At 42.2% G+C, this 23,822-nt stretch overlaps 1 protein-coding gene across 1 annotated transcript in view; it reads right to left on the minus strand.

The window, feature by feature from the left end:
• IPPK (inositol-pentakisphosphate 2-kinase) overlaps window positions 1-23,822 on the minus strand; it is a 65,227-nt gene that overhangs the window by 13,443 nt on the left and 27,962 nt on the right. Inside the window, exons 9-11 of the mRNA XM_012747131.2 lie at window positions 20,423-20,702; window positions 18,210-18,360; window positions 17,434-17,536 (exon numbers count right to left, since the gene is read on the minus strand). Of these exons, the coding sequence (XP_012602585.2) occupies window positions 17,434-17,536; window positions 18,210-18,360; window positions 20,423-20,702 (534 nt within the window). The remainder of the gene's footprint in view (window positions 1-17,433; window positions 17,537-18,209; window positions 18,361-20,422; window positions 20,703-23,822) is intronic.

Genomic DNA, 23,822 nt, shown 5'->3' on the forward strand with positions numbered 1-23,822 from the left:
CAGCATATCACCCCAAAAAATCATATGGCAAGTTTTTTTTTATAACCCTATTAACTTATTCTGCTTATTGATTGATTGATTGAGACAGGGTCTCACTCTGTTGCCTAGGCTAGAGTAAAGCGGTGTTATCATAGCTCACTATAACCTCAAACTGCTGGGCTCAAGTGATCCTCCTGCCTTAGCCTCCCGAGTTCCTGGGACTATAGGTGTGCACCACCACACCTGGCTAATTTTTTCTTTTTCTTTTTTTGTAGAGATAGGGTCTCGCTGTTGTCCAGGCTGGTCTTAAACTCCTGGCCTTAAGCGGTCCTCTCACCTCAACCTCCCAAAGAGCTAGGATTATTTATAGGCATGGGCTACTATGCCCAGCTTATATGCCAAAATCTTGAAAATGTAGATAAAATGGACAAATTTCTAGAAAAATACAACTTACCAAAACTAGTGAAAGAAATAGAAAATCTGAAACTGAGTTCATAATTTAAAACTTTCCTACAAAGACAACTATGGGCCCAGATGCTTTCATCTGGCATTCTATAAAATATTTAAGGAAGAAATAACACCAGTCTAATCCACCTATTCCAGAGAATAGAAAAAAGCAAACAAATTTCAAGTATTTTATAAGGCAGGCACATGCCTTGATACCAAGATCTAATACACACATTACAAAAAGGGAAAGTATACCTCTAATCATTCAAAACATATGCAAAAGAACCCAAAATATAGCAAATCCAGTATCATAATATATAAAGAGAATAATACATCACAACAAATTGTGCAATTAACCACATTAACATAAAATTGAAAACAATTCATATGATTATCTCAATAGAAATAGAAGCATTGATAAAATTAAATATTGCCTCTGATTTTTTGAAAAACTCTTAAATCAGTAATAGAAACTTCTTTAATCTAATAACAGTCATCTATTTATTTAAAAAGACCTACACTAAACAATTTACTTAATGATAAAATGCTTTCTCTTTGAGATTTGGAACAAGACTTAAATTCCCACTATCACAAATTAACTCTATAAAGTAAAGCAAAGTAAGTAAAAGGTACAAGGATTGGAAAGGGAAAAAAATCAAATTCACAGACAATATGATTATATACAAGGAAAATCCGAAAGAAGCTGTAATAGTTGGAATTAATAAGTTAGCAAAGGACCCGGCATGGTGGCTCACGCCTGTAATCCTAACACTCTGGGAGGTAGAGGCGGGAGAATTGCTTGAGCTCAGGAGTTCAAGACCAGCCTGAGTAACAGTGAGACCCCATCTCTACAAGAAATAAAAAAATTAGCCAGGCATGGTGGCATGTGCCTGTAGTTCCAGCTACTCAGGAGTCTGAGGCAAGAGGATCACTTGAGCCCAGAAGTTTGAGGTTGCAGTGAGCTATGATGATACCAATGCCCTCAAGCTGTGTCGACAGAGTGAGACTCTGTCTTTTAAAAAGTTGCCAAAGTTGCTGGATGTAAGGTCAAAATAGAAAAATCAATTGCATTCTTATATAACCAGAATAAACACCTTAAAAATAAAGATACCATTTACATCTAAAACCATCAAATATATTAAGATAACTCTAATAAAATATGAGACCTCTCTGAAGAAAATTATAAAATATTTTAATAAGAAATTAAATATCATTTAAAAAAATAAAAAGTGTCCACATTGGCAGACTGAATATTGTATAGATGTCAATACTTGTCAACATTTTGATGTCACATCAATTAAAATCCCAGCAGTTTTGTTCGTGCTTTTCTTTGTAGAACTGAACAAGGTGATTCTAAAATTTATGGAAACATGCAAAAGGTCAAGATTAGCCACGGCATCTTTTAAAGCCAAGACATTCTTGAAAAGTAGAAGGATTTGCTCTACTGGATATCAAGACTTGTGACTCTATATTGCTCAGGACAATTCCTATGATACTGGGACAATTGCATTAAAAGAGAAAATAAAACCCTTCTTCATGCCATCTCCAAAATCAATTGCAGATGGTTATCCACCAAGATGTGAAAGGTAAAACAATAAAGTTTCTAAAGATAGAACAGGAAAATATTGTTAGGACCTTAAGGTAGAAAAAGACTTCTTAAATAGAAAAAAGACTGGTAAATTAGGCTACTTTAAAATTATGAACTTATAAGTTCTCAATTAAGAGTGAAAAGACAAGGTGCAGAGTAGAAGAAGAAATCTGCAGCATGTATAACTGACAAAGGGCGTCTATCGGAATATATAAAGAATTTCAATAAGAAAAAGACATTTCTACAAGAAAACTAGGCAAGAGACTTAAATTGTAACTGAAATACTTCACAAAAGAAAGAATCCAGTGAATGTACAATAAGGTGCTTAATTTCACTACCACAACAAGATGCCACTACACACTCACTAAAGTGGCTACAATTAAAAAGACTCATAAATATAAGAGTTGGAGAGAGTGTGGAGCAAAAGTTACTCCAAACCTGTTGTAAAGAATATAAACAGGTGAAACTGTTCTGCGATATCTACTGAAGCTAAATACGCTCATCCCTCTGGCCCAGAAATTCTACTCCTAGGCATGTACCCAACAGAAATGTGTGCACATATACAAGTATAAGGATGTTCACAGTAGCTTAATTCATAACAGTCCAAAACTGGGAACAACCTAAATGTCCATGAACAGAACAGATAAACTGTGGTACAGTAACTTCTCACTTAACATCATAGACAGATTACTGGAAACTGGGACTCTAAGTGAAATGACATCTAACAAAACATTTTTAATTTTTCTCATCAATGTTATAACAAAATAACCTTGAACACAACAATGTTATTTGAGAACCTGCTGTATAGGTGATTTCACTTCAAGTTGTAGTTTCCAAGAACCTATCAATGACATTAAGCTAGGACTTCACTGTATATCCATTCACAGAAAACTGTAAAGCATTGAAAATGTGGAAATGTATGCAATAACAAAGGTGAATCTCATAAATGTTATATAGAGCTAAAAATAAAGAAGATACAAACATATACAGCATAATTCCATATAGGACAGACTCTATAGAGGTACAAGTCAGTACAATAGCTAACTTGGGGAGAAAGAAAAGAAGAATGCATGGACAAGACACCAACAGGAATTCTGGAAACTGCCAGTAGTGTTCCATGTCTGGACCTCAGTGGTGATTCCACAAGAGTTTGCTTCATGACAATCACTGGGTTACACATTTTTTTCTGTGTACTTTTCTGTATGTGCTATTATTTGACAATGCAAATGGTTAACTGAAACAAAAGCTTAGAAAATTAATTCAAACATTTTAAATGCTAGTAATATCTAATGTTTGTGAGGGCATGGGAAACTGTTTCCTTAATTGTTGAAAGAAGGAACATTAGTAAAATCTTTTGGGGAGGACACTGTGACAGAATGTATCAAAAATAAGCCCTGCTACTTTATTTCTAAGAATCTATCTTACAGAAATGTTTAGGCTATGTACACAGGGGTGAAAGTACAAAAACGTAAAAGCCAACATTATATTTAATAGTAACACATTAAAAAATACCCAAATAAGTAACAATAGTGTGAACACACTAAAGAGACAGGTTATGGAGGATTTCCAGGAGCCCTCCTACAAAACAACTAGATCCCTGATAACATTCCCTTTGATGTACTATTGGGCTTGCAAAAAGTAAGGAAAATCCCCAACCCAACCCCATCTTTTCACCACCCACCCCCAAAAGAGCTTAAATTAGAGTTTTGAGCAACTGGGAAGACCAAACTACCTGATGGGCAAGTGCCACTGTAAGCACTGCTCCTAGGATAAGCCACAGGGTAGAGGATCTAAACCACAGACTCCTCCCTTAAGCTAAGGATCCCCACCCTATCTAGATGAAAGCATTCCCATTCTCTATTTGAGTCTCCAGGATTCCTACAGATTAAGATCAAACAAATCAACAAGGCAAACAAAATCAAACAAGGCAACATGGATGGGACAGACACAATAACAAGAGACTACCACCAAGGTTTTATTGTTATCTGATATATCAAATACAGAATATAAAATAACTTCATAAATTGCTTAAGGAAATATAAGATGGGATTTAAAAATAGGCAAACCACAAGGCTCTAGCAAAAAATACCAAGCAGATATGAAAATGAACCAAATAGAACTTTTAGAAATTAAAATATTAACTATTAAAATGGAAAACTCAAGAACAAATGAAATAGCAGATTAGACGTGGCTGAAGAAAGAAATGGTGAACTGGAAGACAGAGCCAAGAAAAATTCTCAGAATGTAGCACAAAGAAACAGAGATAATGGAACAGTTAAGACATGCGGAAGATACAATAAGGTCTGACATATGTCTTATTAAAGTCCCAGAAGAAGAGAATATAATAGAGAAGAGAAAATATTTGAGGAGAAAACGATTGAGAATTTTCCAGAACTAATAAGACATAAAGCCACAAATAGAGAAAACACAACATACACCAAGTATGACAAATAAAAAGAATACAGCTGATCACACTGTATTAATAAGTCAAATAACAAGAGAAAGGGACAGAAGACAGCCAGAAAACAAAGACAGATCACCTCTGGAGGAAGGATGGACTAACAGAAGATACTTCAACAGCAATAACCAGAGTCAGAATAACCACAGTCAAAAAACACAGTCAGAAGATATTGAATGAAATATTTAAATGTTATAAGAAAAAAAAATCATTCTTCTTTGTATCTGGAAAAAATTACTTTTCAAGACTGTGGATGAAATAGAAACATATCCAGATATATAATAAAGAATTTACCAAGGAAAAAAAATTGGTGGAGTAAGGTAACCCCCCAGATTCCTGCTCCCAAAGAAGGAGACACAGTTCTTGGTCTCCTACATGTAAGTGGATCTCCCCCTACAAGGACAGCATCAAGAATCCACACAGGTTCAGCGCGGGACTCTCAAAAAAGGAAAAAACAAGGTGATGGGGAGATACAGTTGAGTTCTCTGGAGAGTGCAAAACAAACAATAGGGCATAGAGCGTGGAAGGGCGCCGACCTGCTGGGCCAGGGGGTGAAGTGGGATCAGACCCACAGGAGAACTCCTTGCTTCCTCATTGACCTCCACACCCACCCATCCAGAGACCTGTCTGAAGTTGGTGCGAAATCACAGCAGGAGAAGAGAGTGCTGTAGAGTGTGGTCAATAGTGGAAAGCACCGTGAACTCCCTGGAGTCCCAAGCTAGGACAGCTCCAAGAGGGGAGGAAACTGAACTGAGCTAATAGGGGAGGCAGTTAGATATCTTGTGAGCGGGGCCAGCCCTACAGAGCTGTTCACTAAGTCGGGGACTCTAGCTGGAACTGCCCCGGGCAAATAAGACTGCACAGGGTGGGTCAGTAAGAGCGAGAACTATGGCTGAACAGGCGTGATCTGCGGGAAGGTGGCACAGAGGAAGCAACAGGGTGTCCTGATGACCCAGACCCCCAACCCAGCACCTGCCACCTCCTAACCAGTCGCCCCCAGTGCTGGTACCCTGCGGGTAAGTGGTAGCCACTGAGGTCGCCCAGCCACCGTGGTGCGATATGGTGCGGCGGGCAGATCCCCTCCCCCAGCCTAGAGACTCTCCTGACAAATTCTGCCCTTACACAATCTGCGATGGGCTGGCCAGGCCTGGCTACTGAGAAGACTCAGTTACAGCCACTGGGGCGCTGGGGTGCAAGGCAGACTGGGGAGCTACCTCCTCCCCCTAGCCTGCATCTCTCATGCTGAAAGTGATAGGCTCCCCCCTGGAGGTGGGGTGAAACAAGAAAAGCCACTCTAACCCGATCTGTTCCACTAATCTGTTCCACTGAGAATCTGCTGGGCCTGTGTGCAGTTCAAAATCGGGCAATATAAATGACTTTGCTTCGCAGAACAGTTTAGGTCACCCAGTTGATCAAAACGCTGGGGCTGGATCTCCTCCCCAGGTCAGTGGCCAACAGTCAGGATCATGGTCAAGGTACAAATCCCCACAAGAGGCCACAATAGGTTCCACAAGTAACCCCTCCCATCAGGGGTACCTTCCAAGTGTGGTGGAAGAACTCCCCCCAGTGGCAGATCAAGAAACCACAAAAGAGAGGACCCCTGGGCATCATACCAAAAATACATCAGCTGATCCAGATGGGGAGAGCTCAGCAAAAGAATTCTGGAACTTTGAAATATCAAACCAAAAACACTCCCCCAAAGAGATACATCAGTTCTCAAGAAATGGAGATTGACCAAACCCAAAACACTAAAATGACAGAAGAAGAATTCCAAAATTGGATTGTAAGAAAGCTCAATGATATGCAAGAAAAAATAGATAACCAACACAAAGAAATCACAAAGAAAATTCAGGACTTCGAACAAAAATTCACTAAGGAAATCGAGATCTTAAAGAAAAATCAATCCGACCTCCTGGAAATGAAGAATTTATTCAGGGAAATACAAAACACAGTGGAAAGCCTCAAAAATAGGGTGGACCAAACAGAAGAAAGAATCTCAGAGACTGAAGATAACGCCTTCAAATCAAATAAGTTAATCGCAGAGATAGAGCAGAAAAATAAGAGACATGAGCAAGGCTTACAAGAATTGTGGGATTATACAAAGAAAAATAACCTGCAGCTCCACTGGAATCCGGAGAAGGAGGAAGAAAAAAACCCAAAGGTTGGATAAGCTATTTGAAGAAATAATTGAGAATTTCCCAGGTCTGGCCAATAACTTAGAAATATAAGAGGCCCAAAGGACTTCTGGGAAATACAATGCAAACAGGAAAACACCACAACACGTAGTAATCAGACTGACCAAAATATCAATAAAAAAGACCCTCCTACAAGCTGTAAGGCGAAAGAAACAAGTTACACACAAAGAGAAACTGATCTGAATAATGCCAGATTTCTCAACTGAAACATTACAAGCAAGGAGAAACTGGGCCTCCATTCTCACTCTTTTGAAACAAAATAATGCCCAGTCTAGAATCTAGTACCCTGCAAAACTAAGTTTTATATATGAAGGAGAAATTAAGACATTCTCATATAAGCAAAGTCTGAGGGAATTCACCAAGACAAGAACAGCCTTTCAAGAAGTACTCAAAACAGTGTTACACACGGAACAGCATAATAAATACTCACGAACAAACAACACCCAAAACCTAAAGATTAAAGGCCAGATGTTACAATGGCTCAAGAGAGAAAACAAAGTAACAACATCCAAAACAACAGAATGAACAGTAATCTGCCTCACCTATCAGTTCTTTCAATAAATGTGAATGGCTTAAACTCTCCACTCAAGAGACATAGGCTGGCTGAATGGATAACAAAATACAAGCCAAGTATCTGCTGTTCAGGAAACACATCTAACCTACAAGGATGCATATAGACTAAAAGTAAAGGGGTGGAGATCAGTATTTCAAGCAAGTGGAAGCCAAAAGAAGGCTGGTGTGGCAGTTCTGATCTCACATAATTTAGTTTTTAAATCAACAAAAGTAGTGAAAGACACAGATGGTCATTATATAATGGTGAAGGGTACAGTTGAACAAGATGATATCACAATTTTAAATATATATGCTCCCATCTTAGGTACACCCAGATTCATAAAGCAAACCTTACTGGATCTAAGCAAATGGATTAACAGCAACTCCATAATCACCGGAGATTTCATCACCCCACTGATGGCACAAGACAGATCCTCCAAACAGAAAATTAATAAAAAAATAATGGACTTAAACAAAACTCTAGAACAATTGGGTCTGACTGACATTTACAGGACATTCTACCCAAAATCCACTAAATATACGTTCTTCTCATCAGCTCACGGGACATTCTCTAAGACTGACCATATCCCAGGACACAAAGTATCTCAAAAAATTTTAAAAAACAGAAATCATAACATGTATCTTCTCAGATCACAGTAGAATAAAACTAGAAATCAACCCTAACAGAAACTCAAATTTCTACACAAAAATGTGGAAATTAAACAACCTTCTACTAAATGATTACTTCATAAATGAAGAAATCAAGATGGAAATAAAAAAATTCTTTGAACAAAACGACAATGGAGAGACAAGTTATCAAATCCTCTGGGACACAGCTAAAGCAATTCTGAGAGGAAAGTTTATTTCCATAAATGCCTATAACCAAAAGTCAAAAAGATCACAAATAGACAATCTAATGAATTGACTCAAAGAGCTGGAAAAAGAAGAACAGACCAACCCCAAACTAAGCAGAAGAAGTGAAATTAACAAGATAAAATCAGAACTAAACAAAATTGACAACAGGGAAGCAATACAGAAGATTAATAAAACAAAATGTTGGTTCTTAGAAAAAATAAACAAAACTGACACACCTTTGGCTAGGCTAATGAAAAGCAGAAAAGAGAAATCTCTAATAAGCTCCATCAAGAACAGAAAAGGAGATATTACAACTGATCCCAAGGAGATACAAGATGTAATTTACGAATACTACAAAAACCTTTATGCACACAAACTGGAAAATGTGGAGGAAATGGACAATTTTCTAGAAACACACAGCCTCCCTAGGCTCAACCAGGAAGAAATAGAATTCCTGAACAGACCAATATCAAGAGCCAAACTAGAAATAGCAATTAAAAATCTTCCTAAAAAGAAAAGTCCCGGCCCAGATGGTTTCACACCCGAATTTTACCACACTTACAAAGAAGAACTGGTGCCTATCTTGTAGAAATTATTCCACAACATCAAGAAGAATGGGAACCTCCCCAACATCTTTTATGAAGTGAACATAACCCTGATACCAAAACCAGGAAAGGATGCAACAAAAAAAGAAAACTACAGACCAATATCCCTTATGAATATAGATGCAAAAATTAACAACAACATCCTAGCTAACTGAATCCAGATGCTTATCAAGAAAATAATCCATCATAACCAAGCAGGCTTCATCCCAGGGATTCAAGAATAGTTCAACATATGTAAATCTATAAATGTAATTCACCACATAAACAGAAGCAAAAACAAAGACCATATGATTCTTTCAATAGATGCAGAAAAAGCTTCTGACAAAATTCAACACCCTTTCATGATAAGAACACTTAATAAAATAGGCATAGAAGGGACATACCTAAAAATGATACAAGCCATATACAGCAGACCCACAGTCAACATCATACTGAATCGGAAAAATTTGAAAGCATTTCCACTTAGAACTGGAACCAGGCAAGGCTGCCTACTATCTCCACTTCTGTTCAACATAGTGCTGGAAGTCCTGGCTATAGCAATCAGACAGGAAAGTGGAATTAAAGATATTCAATTTGGGCCAGAAGAGACTTTTACTGTTTGCTGATGATATGATATTACATTTAAAAAACTCCAAGGACTCAACCAAGAAACTCCTGGAATTGATAAATGAATTTAGTAAAGTCTCAGGATATAAAATCAATACACAGAAATCAGAGGCATTCATATATGCCAACAACAATCAAATTGACAACCAAATCAAAGACTCAATACCTTTCACAATAGGAACAAAGAAAATAAAGTACCTAGGAAAATACTTAACCAAGGAGGTAAAAGACCTCTACAGGGAGAACTATGAAACACTGAGGAAGGAAATAGCAGAAAATGTAAACAGATAGAAATCCACATACCATGCTCGTGGGTCGGCAGACTCAACATTGTTAAAATGTCTATACTACCCAAACTGATCTACAGATTCAATATAATCCCTATTAAAATCCCAACATCATTCTTCACAGATATGGGAAAAATAATTTTATGCTTTGTTTGGAACCAGAGAAGACCCCACATATCAAAAGCAATTCTAGACAATAAAAACAAAATGGGAGGTATTAATTTGCCAGATATCAAACTATACTACAAAGCTATAGTAATTAAATCAATTTGGTATTGGCATAAAAATAGGAATATTGACCAGTGGAACAGATCTGAGAATCATGATATAAAACCATCCTCCTATAGCCATCTAATCTTTGACAAAGCAGACAAAAACATACACTAGGGAAAAGAATCCCTTTTCAATAAATGGTGCTGGGAAAACTGGATAGCCACTTGTAGAAGGCTGAAGCAGGATCCACACCTTTCACCTCTCACAAAAATCAACTCACACTGGATAACAGACTTAAACCTAAGGTATGAAACTATTAGAATTCTAGAGGAAAATGTTGGAAACACTCTCCTAGACATAGGCCTAGGCAAAGAATTTATGAAGAAGACCCCAAAGGCAATCACAGCAGCAACAAAAATAAATAAATGGGACGTGATCAAACTAAAAAGCTTCTGCACAGCCAAAGATATAGTCATGAAAGTAAACAGACAATCTACAGAATGGGAGAAAATTTTCACAACCTATATATCTGAGAAGAGGCTGATAACTTGAATCTTCTTAGAATTCAGGAAAACCAGCAAGAAAAAAATCAAACAATCCTATCAAAAAGTGGGCAAAAGACGTGAACAGAAACTTTTCTCAAGAAGACAGAATAATGGCTAACAAACATGAAAAACTGTTCAACATCTCTAATCATCAGGGAAATGCAAATCAAAACTACAATGAGATATCACTTATTTCCAGTAAGAATGGCCTTTATCAAAAAGTCCCAAAACAATAGATATTGGCATGGATGCGGAGAGACAGGAACACTCCTGCAAATTAGTTCATTCTCTATGGAAAGCAATATGGAGATACCTTAAAGCGATACAAGTGGATTTACCATTCGATCCAGCAATCCCATTACTGGGCATCTACCCAAAAGATCAAATGACACTCTACAAAAAAGACACCTGCACTCGAATGTTTATAGCAGCACAATTCACAATTGCAAAGCTGTGGAAACAACCCAAGTGCCTGTGAATTCATGAGTGGATCAATAAAATGTGGTATATGTATACCATGGAGTACTATGCAGCTCTAAGAAACAACAGTGATATAGCACATCTTATATTTTCCTGGAAAGAGCTGGAACCCATATTACTAAGTGAAGTATCCCAAGAATGGAAAAACAAGCACCACATATACTCACCAGCAAACTGGTATTAACTGAGCAGCACCTAATTGGACACATAGGAACTACATTAACTGGGTATTGGGCGGGTGGGGGGGGAAGGGGCAAGTATATACACACATAATGAGTGAGACATGCACCATCTGAGGAATGTTCACGCTTGAAGCTCAGACTTGTGGGGGGGAGGCGGGGCAAGGGCATTATTTGAAACCTTAAAATTTGTACCCCTATAATACACTGAAATAAAAAAAAAAATTTACCAAAAATCCTTCTCTAATATGTGTTCTACAGGATATTCTTGAAGAAGAGAAAAAAAACTATAAATAATTGTAAGCCAATAAATTAGACAACTTATATAAAATGAATGATTTCCTAAAACAAACTACCAAAACTAATCTGAAAAGAAACAGACAATATAATTAGACCTGTAACAAGAGACTGAATAAAAAGTCAAAAAATTACCCACAAGGAAAAGCCCAGACTCACATGGCTTCACAAGTGAATTCTATCAAATATTTAAAGAATTAACACCAATTCCTGTGAAACTCTTCCCAAAAATAGAAGCTGGAACACTTCCCAACTCATTGTATGAGACCAGTGTTCCCCTGATATCAAAAACAAAGATATCATAAGAAAATAAAACTACAGACCATTAATTTATAAGTATTACCCAAAAATCCTCAATAAAATAATTGCAAAGTGAATTCCACAATATATAAGAAGCACCATACACCACTATCAAGTAAGTGGGATTTATCCCAAGTATGCAAGGTTGGTTTTAACATCTTAAAATAAATGTATATAATATACCACATTAACAAAATACAGGACAAAAACCACATGATAATCTCAAGCAAGTGATGGAAAAAAGGCATCTGACAAAATCCAACACCTTTTCATAATAAAGACACTCAACAAATCAGGAAGAGAAGAGAACTTCTTCAACCTGATAAAAGGTATCTACAAAACGCCCACCACTGACATCACACATGATGATGCAAGACTAAATACTGTTCCCATAAGGCCAAGAACAAATCAGGGATGTCGGCTTCTATTCAACCCTGTACTGGCGGTTCTAATCAGGGCAATCACACAAGAAAAATAAATCAAAGACATCTAAATTGGAAAGGAAGAAGTAAAACTATCTCTATTCACAGATGATCTTAAATAGAGAGAATCCTAAGGAATTGACTAAAAAACTATTAGAACTAATAAATAAATTCAGCAAGGCTGCAGGTTATAAGATCAATATACAAAAGCAAATTATATTTCTATACATTTGCAATGAGCAATCTGAAAACAGAATTAAGAAAACAATCCCATTTATAATAGCATTAAAAAGGATAAAATATTTAGGCTGGACACAGTGGCTCATGCCTATAATCCTAGCACTTTGGGAGGACCACTTGAAGCCAGGAGTTTGACACCAGTCTGACCAAGAGCAAGAGCTCATCTCTACAAAAAATAGAAAAATTTGATGGGCATGGTGATATGCACTTGTAGTCCCAACTACTTGGGAGGCTAAGGTAGGAGGATCGCTTAAGCCCAGGAGTTTGAGGTTGCAGTGAACTATGATGATGCCACTGCACCCTAGCCTGAGTGACAGAGTAAGACCCTGTCTCAAAAAAGAAAAAATTATTAAAAGGAATAAATATAACAAAAGAAGCATAAAACCTTAGCTTATGGTCTGAAAACTAAGTAAACAAAGATCTAAATAAATGGAAAAATACCCAGTTCATAGATCAGAATTACTACCCAAAGTGATCTCAATTCCCCATAATCCCTATTATAAGCTAGCTAGCTTCTCTGTAGAAATTGGCAAGCTGATTCTAAAATTCATAGGGAATTACAAAGACCTTCAAATAGCCAAAACAATCTTGAAAAAGAACAACAAAGTTGGTAGACTCACACTTTCCCATTTCAAAACCTACTAAAAAGCTACAGTAATCAACACAGGGTACTGACATAAGTATAGACATATAGATCAAAGAAACATAATTGAGTGTCTAGAAATAAACCTGTATATCTATACTCAATTGATTTTCAAGGACATTACAACCATTCAATGGGAAAAGAATAGTCTCTTCAACAAATGGTGCTGGAACAAGTGGATATCTATATACAAAAAAATGACATTGGGCCTCCTACCTCAAATCATATATAAAAATTAACTCAAACTGGATCTGAGACCTAAATGTAAGAGCTAACATTATAAAACTCTTAGAAGGAAACATAGGGGAAAATCTTCATGACCTTAGATTTTTTTGGCAATGAATTCTTTGGAATGATACCAAAAGTATAAACAACTTTAAAAAAAAATAGATAAACTAGACTTCATCAAAATTAACAATGTGCAAAGACGTTATCAAGAATATAAAAAGACAACTGACAGGCCGGGCGTGGTGGCTCACGCCTGTAATCCTAGCACTCTGGGAGGCCGAAGCGGGCGGATTGCTCGAGGTTGGGAGTTCGAAACCATCCTGAGCGAGACCCCGTCTCTACTAAAAAAATAGAAAGAAATTAATTGACCAACTAAAAATATATATATACAAAAAATTAGCCGGGCGTGGTGGTGCATGCCTGTAGTCCCAGCTACTCGGGAGGCTGAGGCAGGAGGATCGCTTGAGCCCAGGAGTTTGAGGTTGCTGTGAGCTAGGCTGACGCCACGGCACTCACTCTAGCCAGGGCAACAAAAGTGAGACTCTGTCTCAAAAAAAAAAAAAAAAAAAGACAACTGACAGAATGGAAGAAAATGTTTGCTAATCATATATTTGCTAGTACCCAGAATATACAAAGAATTCTTAGCTCAACATGAAGACAATTAAAAAGTGGGCAAAGGATCTGAAATTTCTCCAAAGAAGATATATAAATGGACAACAAATATACAAAAAGATGTTCTTAGTCTTCAGATATATGCAAATTAAAATCACAACAATATGCCACTGCACACCCTCTAGGACAGCAAAAATCAAAATGACAGGTATAAAGAAGTGTTGGTGAGGACATGGACAAATAGGAAACTTCATACACTGCTGGTGGGAAAGTAAAGGTACAGTGGTTTTGGAGAACAGTCTGACAGGTCCTCAAAAATTAAACGTAAAGTTGCCATTGGACCCAACAATTCCACTCATAGGTATATAGCCCAGAAAAGTGAAAACATGCAAATACTTTTACACAAATATTCGTAGCAGCATTGATCAGAATAGCCAAAAAGTGGAACCAACCAAATGTCCATTCACTGATGAAAGGGTATGTCCACACAACAGAGTATTACTGAGCCAGGAAAAGGAATGAAGTACTGATACATGCTATAACATGGATGAACCTACCTTGAAAACATTATGCTAAGCAAAGGAAGCCAACCACAAAGGACTACACGTTAAATGATTCCATTTATATGCAATATCCAGAATAGACAAGTCTACAGAGATAGAAAGTGGATAAGTGGCTGCTTAGGGCTGGGGGATGGGGAGAGAATGGGATGATATAGCAAAGGGTGTGGGTTTTTATTGAAGTGATAGAAATCTTCTAAAATTAACTATGGTGATGGTTTCACATATCTGTGCAGCAGATACAGTAAATACAGTAAAAACCATTGCATTGTACATTTTAAATAGGTAAATGGTATGGTGTGTAAATCATATCTCAATAAGGCTATTATAGAAAAAAGAAAAAGGAGAAAGATCTGAGGTGCAAGAGCCTTAGGCAATGGACTCCTGGATAAATCTAAACAAACATCTGTATAAAATAGTACTCTAAATTGGGACTTTGAAAAAATAATAAGACCAATAGGATGTCAGACAATAACTGCACATAAGCTGGGAAGGACAACTGGGATTAAGTGTCCCAAGTCCTTATATTGTGTGGGTGTGGGGGTGTTAAATAACTGATTAACTTTAGACTTTAAATATGCAGGGTCAAATTGGACAAGAAACTACTGAAGGGGGAGAAACAGAAGGTACAACTTCCAAACCAGTAGAGCAAAGAATGGAATAAACAAAATAACAAGCAGAAGTGCACAGAAGTTAGCAAACTACGGGCCAGGGGCCAAGTCCAGCCCACACCACTTCTTTTTGTACACAAAGCTTTCCTGGGATACAGCCTTGCTTGTTTCGTTTTGTCTGTGCCTGCTTTTGAGCTACAAAGGCAGAAGTGAGTAGCTACAACAGGGACCAGACAGCCCACAAGGCCTTACTTTCTGGCTGTTTACAGAAAGTCTGCTAACCCCTGCTATGGAACACCACACAGCAGATGAATGCAAGCGTTGTTGCAGGCTCAGTGTCCTGAGCACTAAAATGAAGACAGTATTCCCTCCTCTCTTCACAGGTATACGGTTCAACCAGATAAACAACATGCGTGAATGAACTTTTGTGCAGGTATGTTCTCAACCCACTTCCCAGCTTCAGCTTCATAACCACCCTCTTCAGATGCAATTAGCAGAACCTGAGTTCTTAAAAGAAAGGGCAGATCCTTCTATTCCAACACGGAAAGACCTCAAACCATGTTAGCCACCTAGTTATCCCCAATGGTAACACCTTGCAAAACTACACTACAATATCACAGCAAGGTGGGTGACATTGATACAATCCATGCCCTTAATTCCGATCGCCCAGGTTTTACACACGCTAGTGTATGTGTGTGGCACTGTTCAAACACCACAAGGATCCCTCAGCTTGGCCCTTTATAACCACACTTACCTGCCTCTCTCCTCCCCCCAACACACGGCAACCACTAATCTTCGTCATTTCAAGAATTTTATGTAAACAGAAATCATAACAATGTGTAACCTTTGGGGATTGGCCTTTGTCCCTCAGCAGAGTCCCCTGGCAACCCATTCGGGATGCTGTGTGTGTCGGAGTCCATTCCTCTTTGTTGCTGAGCAGATTCTGTGATGTAGATGCACCACAATCTGTCTGACCTCTTACAGGTCATCTGTGAAAAGGCGTGGGTCATTTCCAGTTTTAGCTATTACACAAAGCTGCTGTGAACATTCCCATACAGGTTATGGGGTGAGTGTTAAGTCTTCGTGTCTCTCAGATAAATACCCGGGAGCGCAAGTACTGCGTGGCATGGTAGCTGACATTTAGTTTATAAGAACATGCCAAGGTGTTCCCCAGGGTGGCTGTGCCATCTCCATCCCCATCAGCAATGGCAGACACATCCCATTTCTCTGCACCAGCACTGCAGACAGTTGTCCTATTGTCTTTATCTTAGCCATCTGATAGGTGTGTATGCCTACTCTAGCCATTTACAACAACATTGCATTTACATATGCCATTTGAAGACTGAAATAAAATTAAAGAGTAATCCATTCTTATTTTGCAAGAAACTGAAAATATAGAAATGTATAAAAAAAAGAACATAAAGTCCTATTTTTTCTCTTGAAAATAAAAAAAAAAGCAGTGCCCGTGTTTATTTCTAAATCAGTGTACTCAGGTTGTGACAGCACATAGCAGACTCCATTGCTTTATCCTGACCCAGAGGCTCCACCTGGAACCTTCTCCACCGAGGACAGCACTGCCCTTAGCCTCCGCTAACTCCGCCCCGGCCCCGGCTTCAGGGGCTCACTTTAGGCTCTACAGGACACCCTCAGTCCTCCTCAAAACACCAACAGCTACAGCCTCGGCCAGAGAAATACTGAAGGGTCTTTCTCAAGTGGGAACCACAGATATGTGGACAGGACAGGACAGATGAGACCCAGGGCTCCCGCGCACCTGAGCACACACGCACGAGGAGCGCCACCTGGCTCCCTCAGGAACGGAGTTTCTTCCCTGTTTTGGTGTCTCGTAAACCTTTGGTAGCCTAGTAAAGCCTATGGACCCCTTTCAGAGTAACATTTTTAAGTGCACAAAATATAGAGGGTGACAATGTAAACTACCAAAATATTTTTTAAAACAAATGTATTCCATAGTAATACATCACATCTCAGGCAGTGACAAGTATAACGACATCTGGAGGGGTCTGCTACTACAGTGTGAGAGCTGAAAGGTGACTTCTCTTAGGGGCAGAGTCCTGGGTCCTGCCACATTCACAGTGGAAGCAAATGCTAAATTTCAGGTAAAAGTTAATGAAAACAAAGATGCAATTTTTTTCCTATCCACATTCACAGAGCCCTGAATTTCACAGCACCAGAAAGTACGGGACCCGGCGTCTTCCCTAGGAGACTCTAGCAAGATTGGTACAGAGCCTGTTCCAGGCTGTTGAGAAGAAATGAAGATGGGCCGCCCTGGGGCCTGGCCCCACCTGGGAATACAGCCCCTTCAGGACAGGACGGGCTGGGAAAGAACTGAATGGAGGGAAACCCTCCTTAAAAGCTAAACGTACCATTCCCTACCCTGGTCAATCTAGGGGAAACATCGGCTACTTTTTGTTTTAGATCCTCGTTTTTCTGCTTTAACCCTCAGGGGCAGGTAGTGGAAGTTAGTGGAAAGAGCCTAAGGAGCACACCGCATGTTTCCAGATGGGTCTGCCCACCTTCGTTAACGCAAAGGCCACGGTCCCGTCATCCTCAGTGGAAAGATCAAGCAGCTTCTGGTAAAATGCTTCATCATAAGGCCCATCTATTTGCAACGTTTTTCTGAAGAAGAAAACACAATAAAAACAAGATGGCAAAGTCACCTGGAGATTGTTTCTTAAAGTGTTTACACAGTCTACCATCCTGTAGCACCATTTAACAATCACACATTGAAAGGCACCTAATGGATCCATCGCTTCCTCATGTTAAACTTGGTTCTGAAGCACCAAGGTTTAAATAGAACCTTGCAAGACCAGAACTAGGGAGCTCTGAAGCTGAGACCTCTTCTATTCCTGACAAGTGGCGTCCTGGGTCAGAGATGCAAGTGAAGGCTCGTGAGAAGGGACAGGATCCAGGCCCCACCAGACACTGCAGGCGTGGACCCTAGTGACCTCCAGTGCAAGCCCAGGGTCACAGCTCAGCTGATGCAGCAGCTGGAGCAGCCGCCCAGCTGGTGGAGCAACACTGCCCTCTACAGGCTCAGCCCTGACTCGGGATTTTGGAATTGTCAGGTGCACAGATGTGCTTTCTTTTCTAGAAACCAGAAAGTGAGCACTAATCTCACACAGACGTCCTGCCTTACAAAGCACTGAATTCCCGAGCCATGGCCCCGGGGCAGGGTGTGGCTGGCCTGTGTTGTCCTCTGGGAAGCCAGGCCCTGGGAGTTTTGTTCTGACTCTGTCCAGCCCCATGGTCTCTCCTCAGGGCTGCCCAGGAAGGGGACTGCCGGCCTCACCTCTCCTCGGGAAACTCTTCCAGGTACCGCTCAACCCGGCTGTACAGAGGGTAGAGGCCTTCGATGTCCAGCAGGTCCAACATCTGCACCTGGAGGGTTTTGTACAGAAGACAGCCCTTCGGTAACCCCGAGCGCTCTGGGGTGTTTTTTCCTACCAAGAACATCAGGGGAAAACGAGAGCAGGTTGATTATCAAAGATCAAAGAATGTGGGGGGGAGACATAGGCCAGCGCAGACCACAGGGCTCACCCTGGGCTCAGCCACACGGGCGTCACCACAGGCAAGGACTAGACCCTGGCCTGGCACTAAGGGAAGATAACGTGCCAGCCTCACAGAGCTGCCAGGGCTGGCACGAGCTTGGACCACGCTGGACACACCAGGCCACGTACAAAGGAAGGGCAAGAAACAAAGGAAGGGCCACGTACAAAGGAAGGGCAAGCATCTCCCTTTGTGCCTTGCCTCTCCAAACTACTCCCCTTCTCAGAACATCCTTAAATTCCACCACAGTCACAGAAGTCACTTTATGGTTTAAGTTTAGAAAGAAAATCTTTATTCTAAATAAGGCAAGGCACACAACTTCAAAAGATCGTGTTGACATCCCCAAATCTATAAGATCACTAAGAGAGGACAACCCTGGGACCCTGTATGTAGAGCCACGAGCCCGCGCTGAGACACAGGTGAGGCCTGGGCTGGCCATGCGAACAGCAGGCAGTAGTCAAAGCCACCAACAAAGACCTGTTCTATATGGACAGATGCAGAAAGAAAACTCCGTTCAAAACTCATGGTTCTCTGACACCTGCTGTAGACAAGGTGCCAAGTGAGCTTGGGAGACACCAAACTCCAAACCATCTCCTACCTCTAACGGGAGAGACCATCTCCCATGAAGACCAAACTACAGGCAAAGGCAGTGAGGAGCAAGTCTATGCAGGAGAACCACCATGGCCCCCTGCACGTCCGCCAGGGCCCTACACTCAGACACCAGCATGCACTCGCTGGGCTCCACTGCCAGTGGGACAGTCCCAGCCACACTGGGCACAGAGGAAAACAGGAATAAAAGTTTATAGGCCCAACTGGAAAGGATGTGTTATAGTTACAGGATATCCACGTGGTAGGATACGGACACATGGCCAATAAAAGTTGAACAGCTGAATGCATACATTTGCTGATATTGATATAGATTTATAGTTAATTAAGTTAAAAAATTAGGTTATGAATAATGTGGAGTATGAGCTTATTGTTTTAAAAGTTAAAATTCCCATGGGTTGTGCTCATTCCTGGGTATGCATCTGGGAAAACCTAGGGCCGTGCAGCTGCTGTGGTGCCTCCTCTTAGTGCCCCAGAGCACCTCAGCAACCGGCGCCATAAAGCAGTTATATCGCCCAGGTTATGGTCATAATTTTACCAAAATTTTCTGAAATTATCAGGAATCACTTTTGTAACAGGGAAAAAAAAATCCCACAGAATTTACCTGTCGTAAGAAAACATCGGCATGTTTTTAGTGATGATTCCAACCAGAAACAACCAGAAAAAGAAGAAGAAAAAAAAAAAGAATAAAGAAAGAATTTATAAAAATAAGAAAAAAAAAAAGAAAGAAAGAAAATATTGGCATAGGGGGAAGAGAGAAAGGTGGGGCCTGGGGCACAGGTGAGCTTCTGGTTGCCCGTAAGCAGAGCTGCTGTCTTCAAACTGTCCTTAGGTTCCCACCCAAAGTCTCGAGTGGCCTCAGCTCATGAGCCATTGGGACACGCAGCAGCAGCCAGGTCTCGCTCAGCTCTTGCTTGTCTGTGGCCCCAAGAGCCTATGTCTTCACCCTAAGCTAGTGAAGACACCCCATGGCAGTCAGGCCTTCCTGCAAAAGACTTATGCCTCAGTTCTCCTTGTTGAAGTAACAGGCTGAAGGAAACCTGCCCCCAGGGTTGCAATAAGAACCAAACACAGCTAAAAACATTATGCAAACGGCTGAGAGAATGCACAGACAAACAAACAATACTGTTGGGAATATCCTACAGCCCAAGGGTGTCCTGTAATTTATGAACCCAGATAAAAGGCGGGAGAGGGAGTCTCCACCCAGGTGTGAGAGGCAGCAAAGCCCCACGCTGGGAAGCGCAGGTGGCACCCATGAACACACCATGAGGCCAGGTCACTTTGCCAACTCTACCTGGCCACCCATGGGGACTGGACAGTCCTGAGGCCCCACGGAAGGCCGGGCCCTACCTTGGCAGTGCAGGCTCCTGCTGAAACGGCTGGCTTCACAGACACGTGGGCCCCGGGGCCCCGGCCCCAGTCTCAGGGCGCCCACCCGGCCTTTGTCCGAGCTGCTAAGCAGTACCCGTGTGATGACGTGCACCAGCTCCCGGATCACCGCACTTGTGCAGTGGGGCCCACTGGCCAGGCCATTGGAAGGGAAGAAGAATGGCTTCAGGTGGCGCGCAAGCTCACTCCAGTCAGCCACAGGGCTCCGGGCGTCTTTGCAGCCGTAAATCAGCTCACCGTTCTTTAGGTGGAGAAGTAACAGAGGGAAACATCAATCCAACAAATGTATGGGACAATACCTTAGTGCCCGCCACACACAGGGTGCGTGTGCAGGTCCGAGCAAAGAGCCCCACTGTGTAGACTGCGCCATCTGGGGTCGGCACATGCACTAGCTCCTAAAGGGAAACCCATCTGCACATGCTGTGCCATCAATCGAAAGGCAAAGCCTATTGAGAATGAAAAGGAGAAAAAGTTTTCAAAAACTGAAGACCAGGCTGGGTACACTGGCTCACACCTATAATCCTAGCACTTTGGGAGGCCTAGGTGGAAAGATCGCTTAAAGCCAAGAGTCCAAGACCAGCCTGGCTGGGCAACAGCGAGACCCATCTCTACAAAAAATACAAAACTTAGCCAGGCATGGTGGCATGCTTGCCTGTAGTCCCAGCTACCCAGAGGCTGAGGCAGGAGGATCGCGTGAAACCAGAAGGTTGAGGCTCCAGTGAGCTATGATGATGACACTACTGCATGCTAGCCCAAGTGACAGAGTGAGACCTTGTCTCAAAAAAAGGAAAAAAAAAAAAAAAAGGAAACAAAACAAAACAAAAATCTCTGAAGGCCAGTGCTCTGGCCTGACAAGCACCCTCGGTGAGCCACAGCACATTTGGAAGCCATGAGTAAATGCTTTCAGCACAAAACAACAAACTCCCAAAGACACCAGCCCAGCTACTTCAAAGTTAAGGGACTCAGCTCTGGCCAGGAGCAGGCAACTGTGAGGGCAGCGATCTGTAGTCAGCGCCAGCACCACGGAAGAGTATGACCTGGGCTCGGGGACAGGCCCCAGGGTAGCCCCGGTGCTGGGTGGTACAGCCTAAGTGAGGGCCTACAGTGAGAGAAGCTGCTGTTATCACCAGTGTGGAAACTTCATGTTTGAGAACATCCTGCCTTCTTAAACCAAGCCTAGCAAAGAAACTCTTTACGGCACTAACGTTCAGATTCAGATGTTCCCAGGGTGTAGGCAGGGACGTTTGCTGCCGTACCCAGGGGGCCCGACGCCAACTTCTATGAGGGTCTGTGTGCTATCCGGGGAAAAGGCCCTGGAGTAGCAGCTGACCCCAGGAGAGTCTGTCTCTCCCAGGAGAGACAGGTTCAGAGAGAACCTGTCTGAACCTCATTCCTTTATCCCTAAGACGGTGTGATCGGCACCTGCAAGACAGGCCCGCATAGCCCCTGCCTCTTCCTCCCACACTCTAGAGTCTTCTCCATGCTGGGTTTGATCAGTGTGACCAACAGAACACGGGTAGAAACAAGGGCACACCACCTGCAAGATTAATTTACAAAAGATCCCATGGCCTCCATCTTGGTGGCTCTCCCAGGATCACAGAGGCCACACTGGGCAGCCCTGGGGAGTCCCACAGGCTGGGCACTGAGACTGCTGGCCCCAGTCAAGTCTTCAGGTGAGCCAAGCCTCCAAGGACATCAGGCCAGAACCAGCTGAGCTGCTTCTCACCTCCCAGCCCCAGAAACTGTGAGGGGACAAATGGTTGTTCCAAGCTAAGTTTTGCAATAATTAACTGCCATAGATGGGGATAATCCCAGCTCTCAAGAGGCGTGGATGGGCTCTCCTCCCTCACTGGGTCCTGTGGCACCTTCCCTGGGAGTCTCCTGTTCTGGGCACTATCGGAGCCCTCACTGTGATGGGGACACAACTGAGACCACTGCTGGCCAAGCTGGCGGGGGCTAGGAGGCATGCCAGCACAGGAGGCAAGCAGGAGATGGGCTGGGGGCACAGGCTGTCTGGGGCAGGTGGGTGGCATCTAATATGTACAAATACAGGCACTCGAGGACCTCGTGTGGTCTCCATGAACTTGGGCAGCAGAGCAGCAGCTCCATGTCCAACACCCCACAAGCCCCCAATGCCTCTCATTACAAGTGTCCAGTGTGGGGTCACTAACCATGACCCAGGCAGCTTCTCAATACCCGGAACTGCAGAGCTTTAGGAGTTTTCTGCCTTGCTGGGTTTGAGCACTAAGCTGAACAAGGTTGGCAGCCTGGGCTGCTCAGGAAAGCTGACGGGAATGCAGGATGGATAACATGTCACGGTGCTGTCCTGTTATCTTAACAACCCATTCCACGTCACTTCTCTTAATCCATTTCTTTTGAAAGTATTCATTAATCTCAGGATTTTTCCATGCTGACTTTAACAGAAGTGGCAGGCAGCAGGCTCCTGGGCCCTGGGGATCTTAGGTGAGGGTCTGACAAGGTCATAAAAGGGTCCACTTAGGACAAAATGTCAGCCTCGCCACAGGCTTCCAACAAATCCCCCAATGAATCAATGAATGGGAATCTATTCCTTAAGTCCTTAAAAAAAGAGTTAAAAATTTAAAACTGCCTTTAAAATATGTCTTCTTTTCTTAGATTTGGGAAGGTAGAGGCGGACAAAGAATAAAGTCACTCACTCTGGCCAGTGGCCAAGACGACAGGATTTTTGAGCCAGATCCAGCCAGGCTGGTCAAGAATAGGCCCATCTGGCTCACTGCTGAGGGGTGTCCAGTGGGCATCAGGGCACAGGCCACACAGAGCAGCAAGAGAGGACAGGGCTTCAGTCCGTAAGTTCCCTCCTCCAGACCACGGCACCCAGTGACCCTGCCTCTGTACTCAGATCCGACGCCTATGAGGGCTGCCAGAGGCCCAGCTCCTGTAGGAAGCCCAGGATTTTGTCCCCAGCTGTCACGTGTTACGGTTCATGAGGCTAGGACAAGGACTGGGGCGATGACAAGGGGGCCACAGAGAACATGTCTCCAACACAGGCAAAAGGCACATCCCCCAACTGCCACCCAGGCCAGCCCTGCCCCCCACCTTGTCCCCTTCCTCCCACAGCCTCTCCTCTGCTGATGCCCCAACCCTACCTGGCTCTACCTTCTCCTCCTGTCCCCTTAGGCCCCACTCCCAGCAGCAGGCCAGGCAGCTTCGGGGCTTCAGTAACCCCCAGGTCAGGACAACAGTTGGACAATGCCAGAGCCACCCTCGTCCAAGGTTCACCTATCTACACATCAGGGGAGACTGAGGCCAACCTAGCAGTGGCCAAGGCTTTGACATCGTGTACCCCAGGGCTACAGACAACCTGGTATCACACAGATGTTGT

Source organism: Microcebus murinus, chromosome 12, assembly GCF_040939455.1.
Source record: "Microcebus murinus isolate Inina chromosome 12, M.murinus_Inina_mat1.0, whole genome shotgun sequence".
Classification (NCBI taxonomy): domain Eukaryota; kingdom Metazoa; phylum Chordata; class Mammalia; order Primates; family Cheirogaleidae; genus Microcebus; species Microcebus murinus.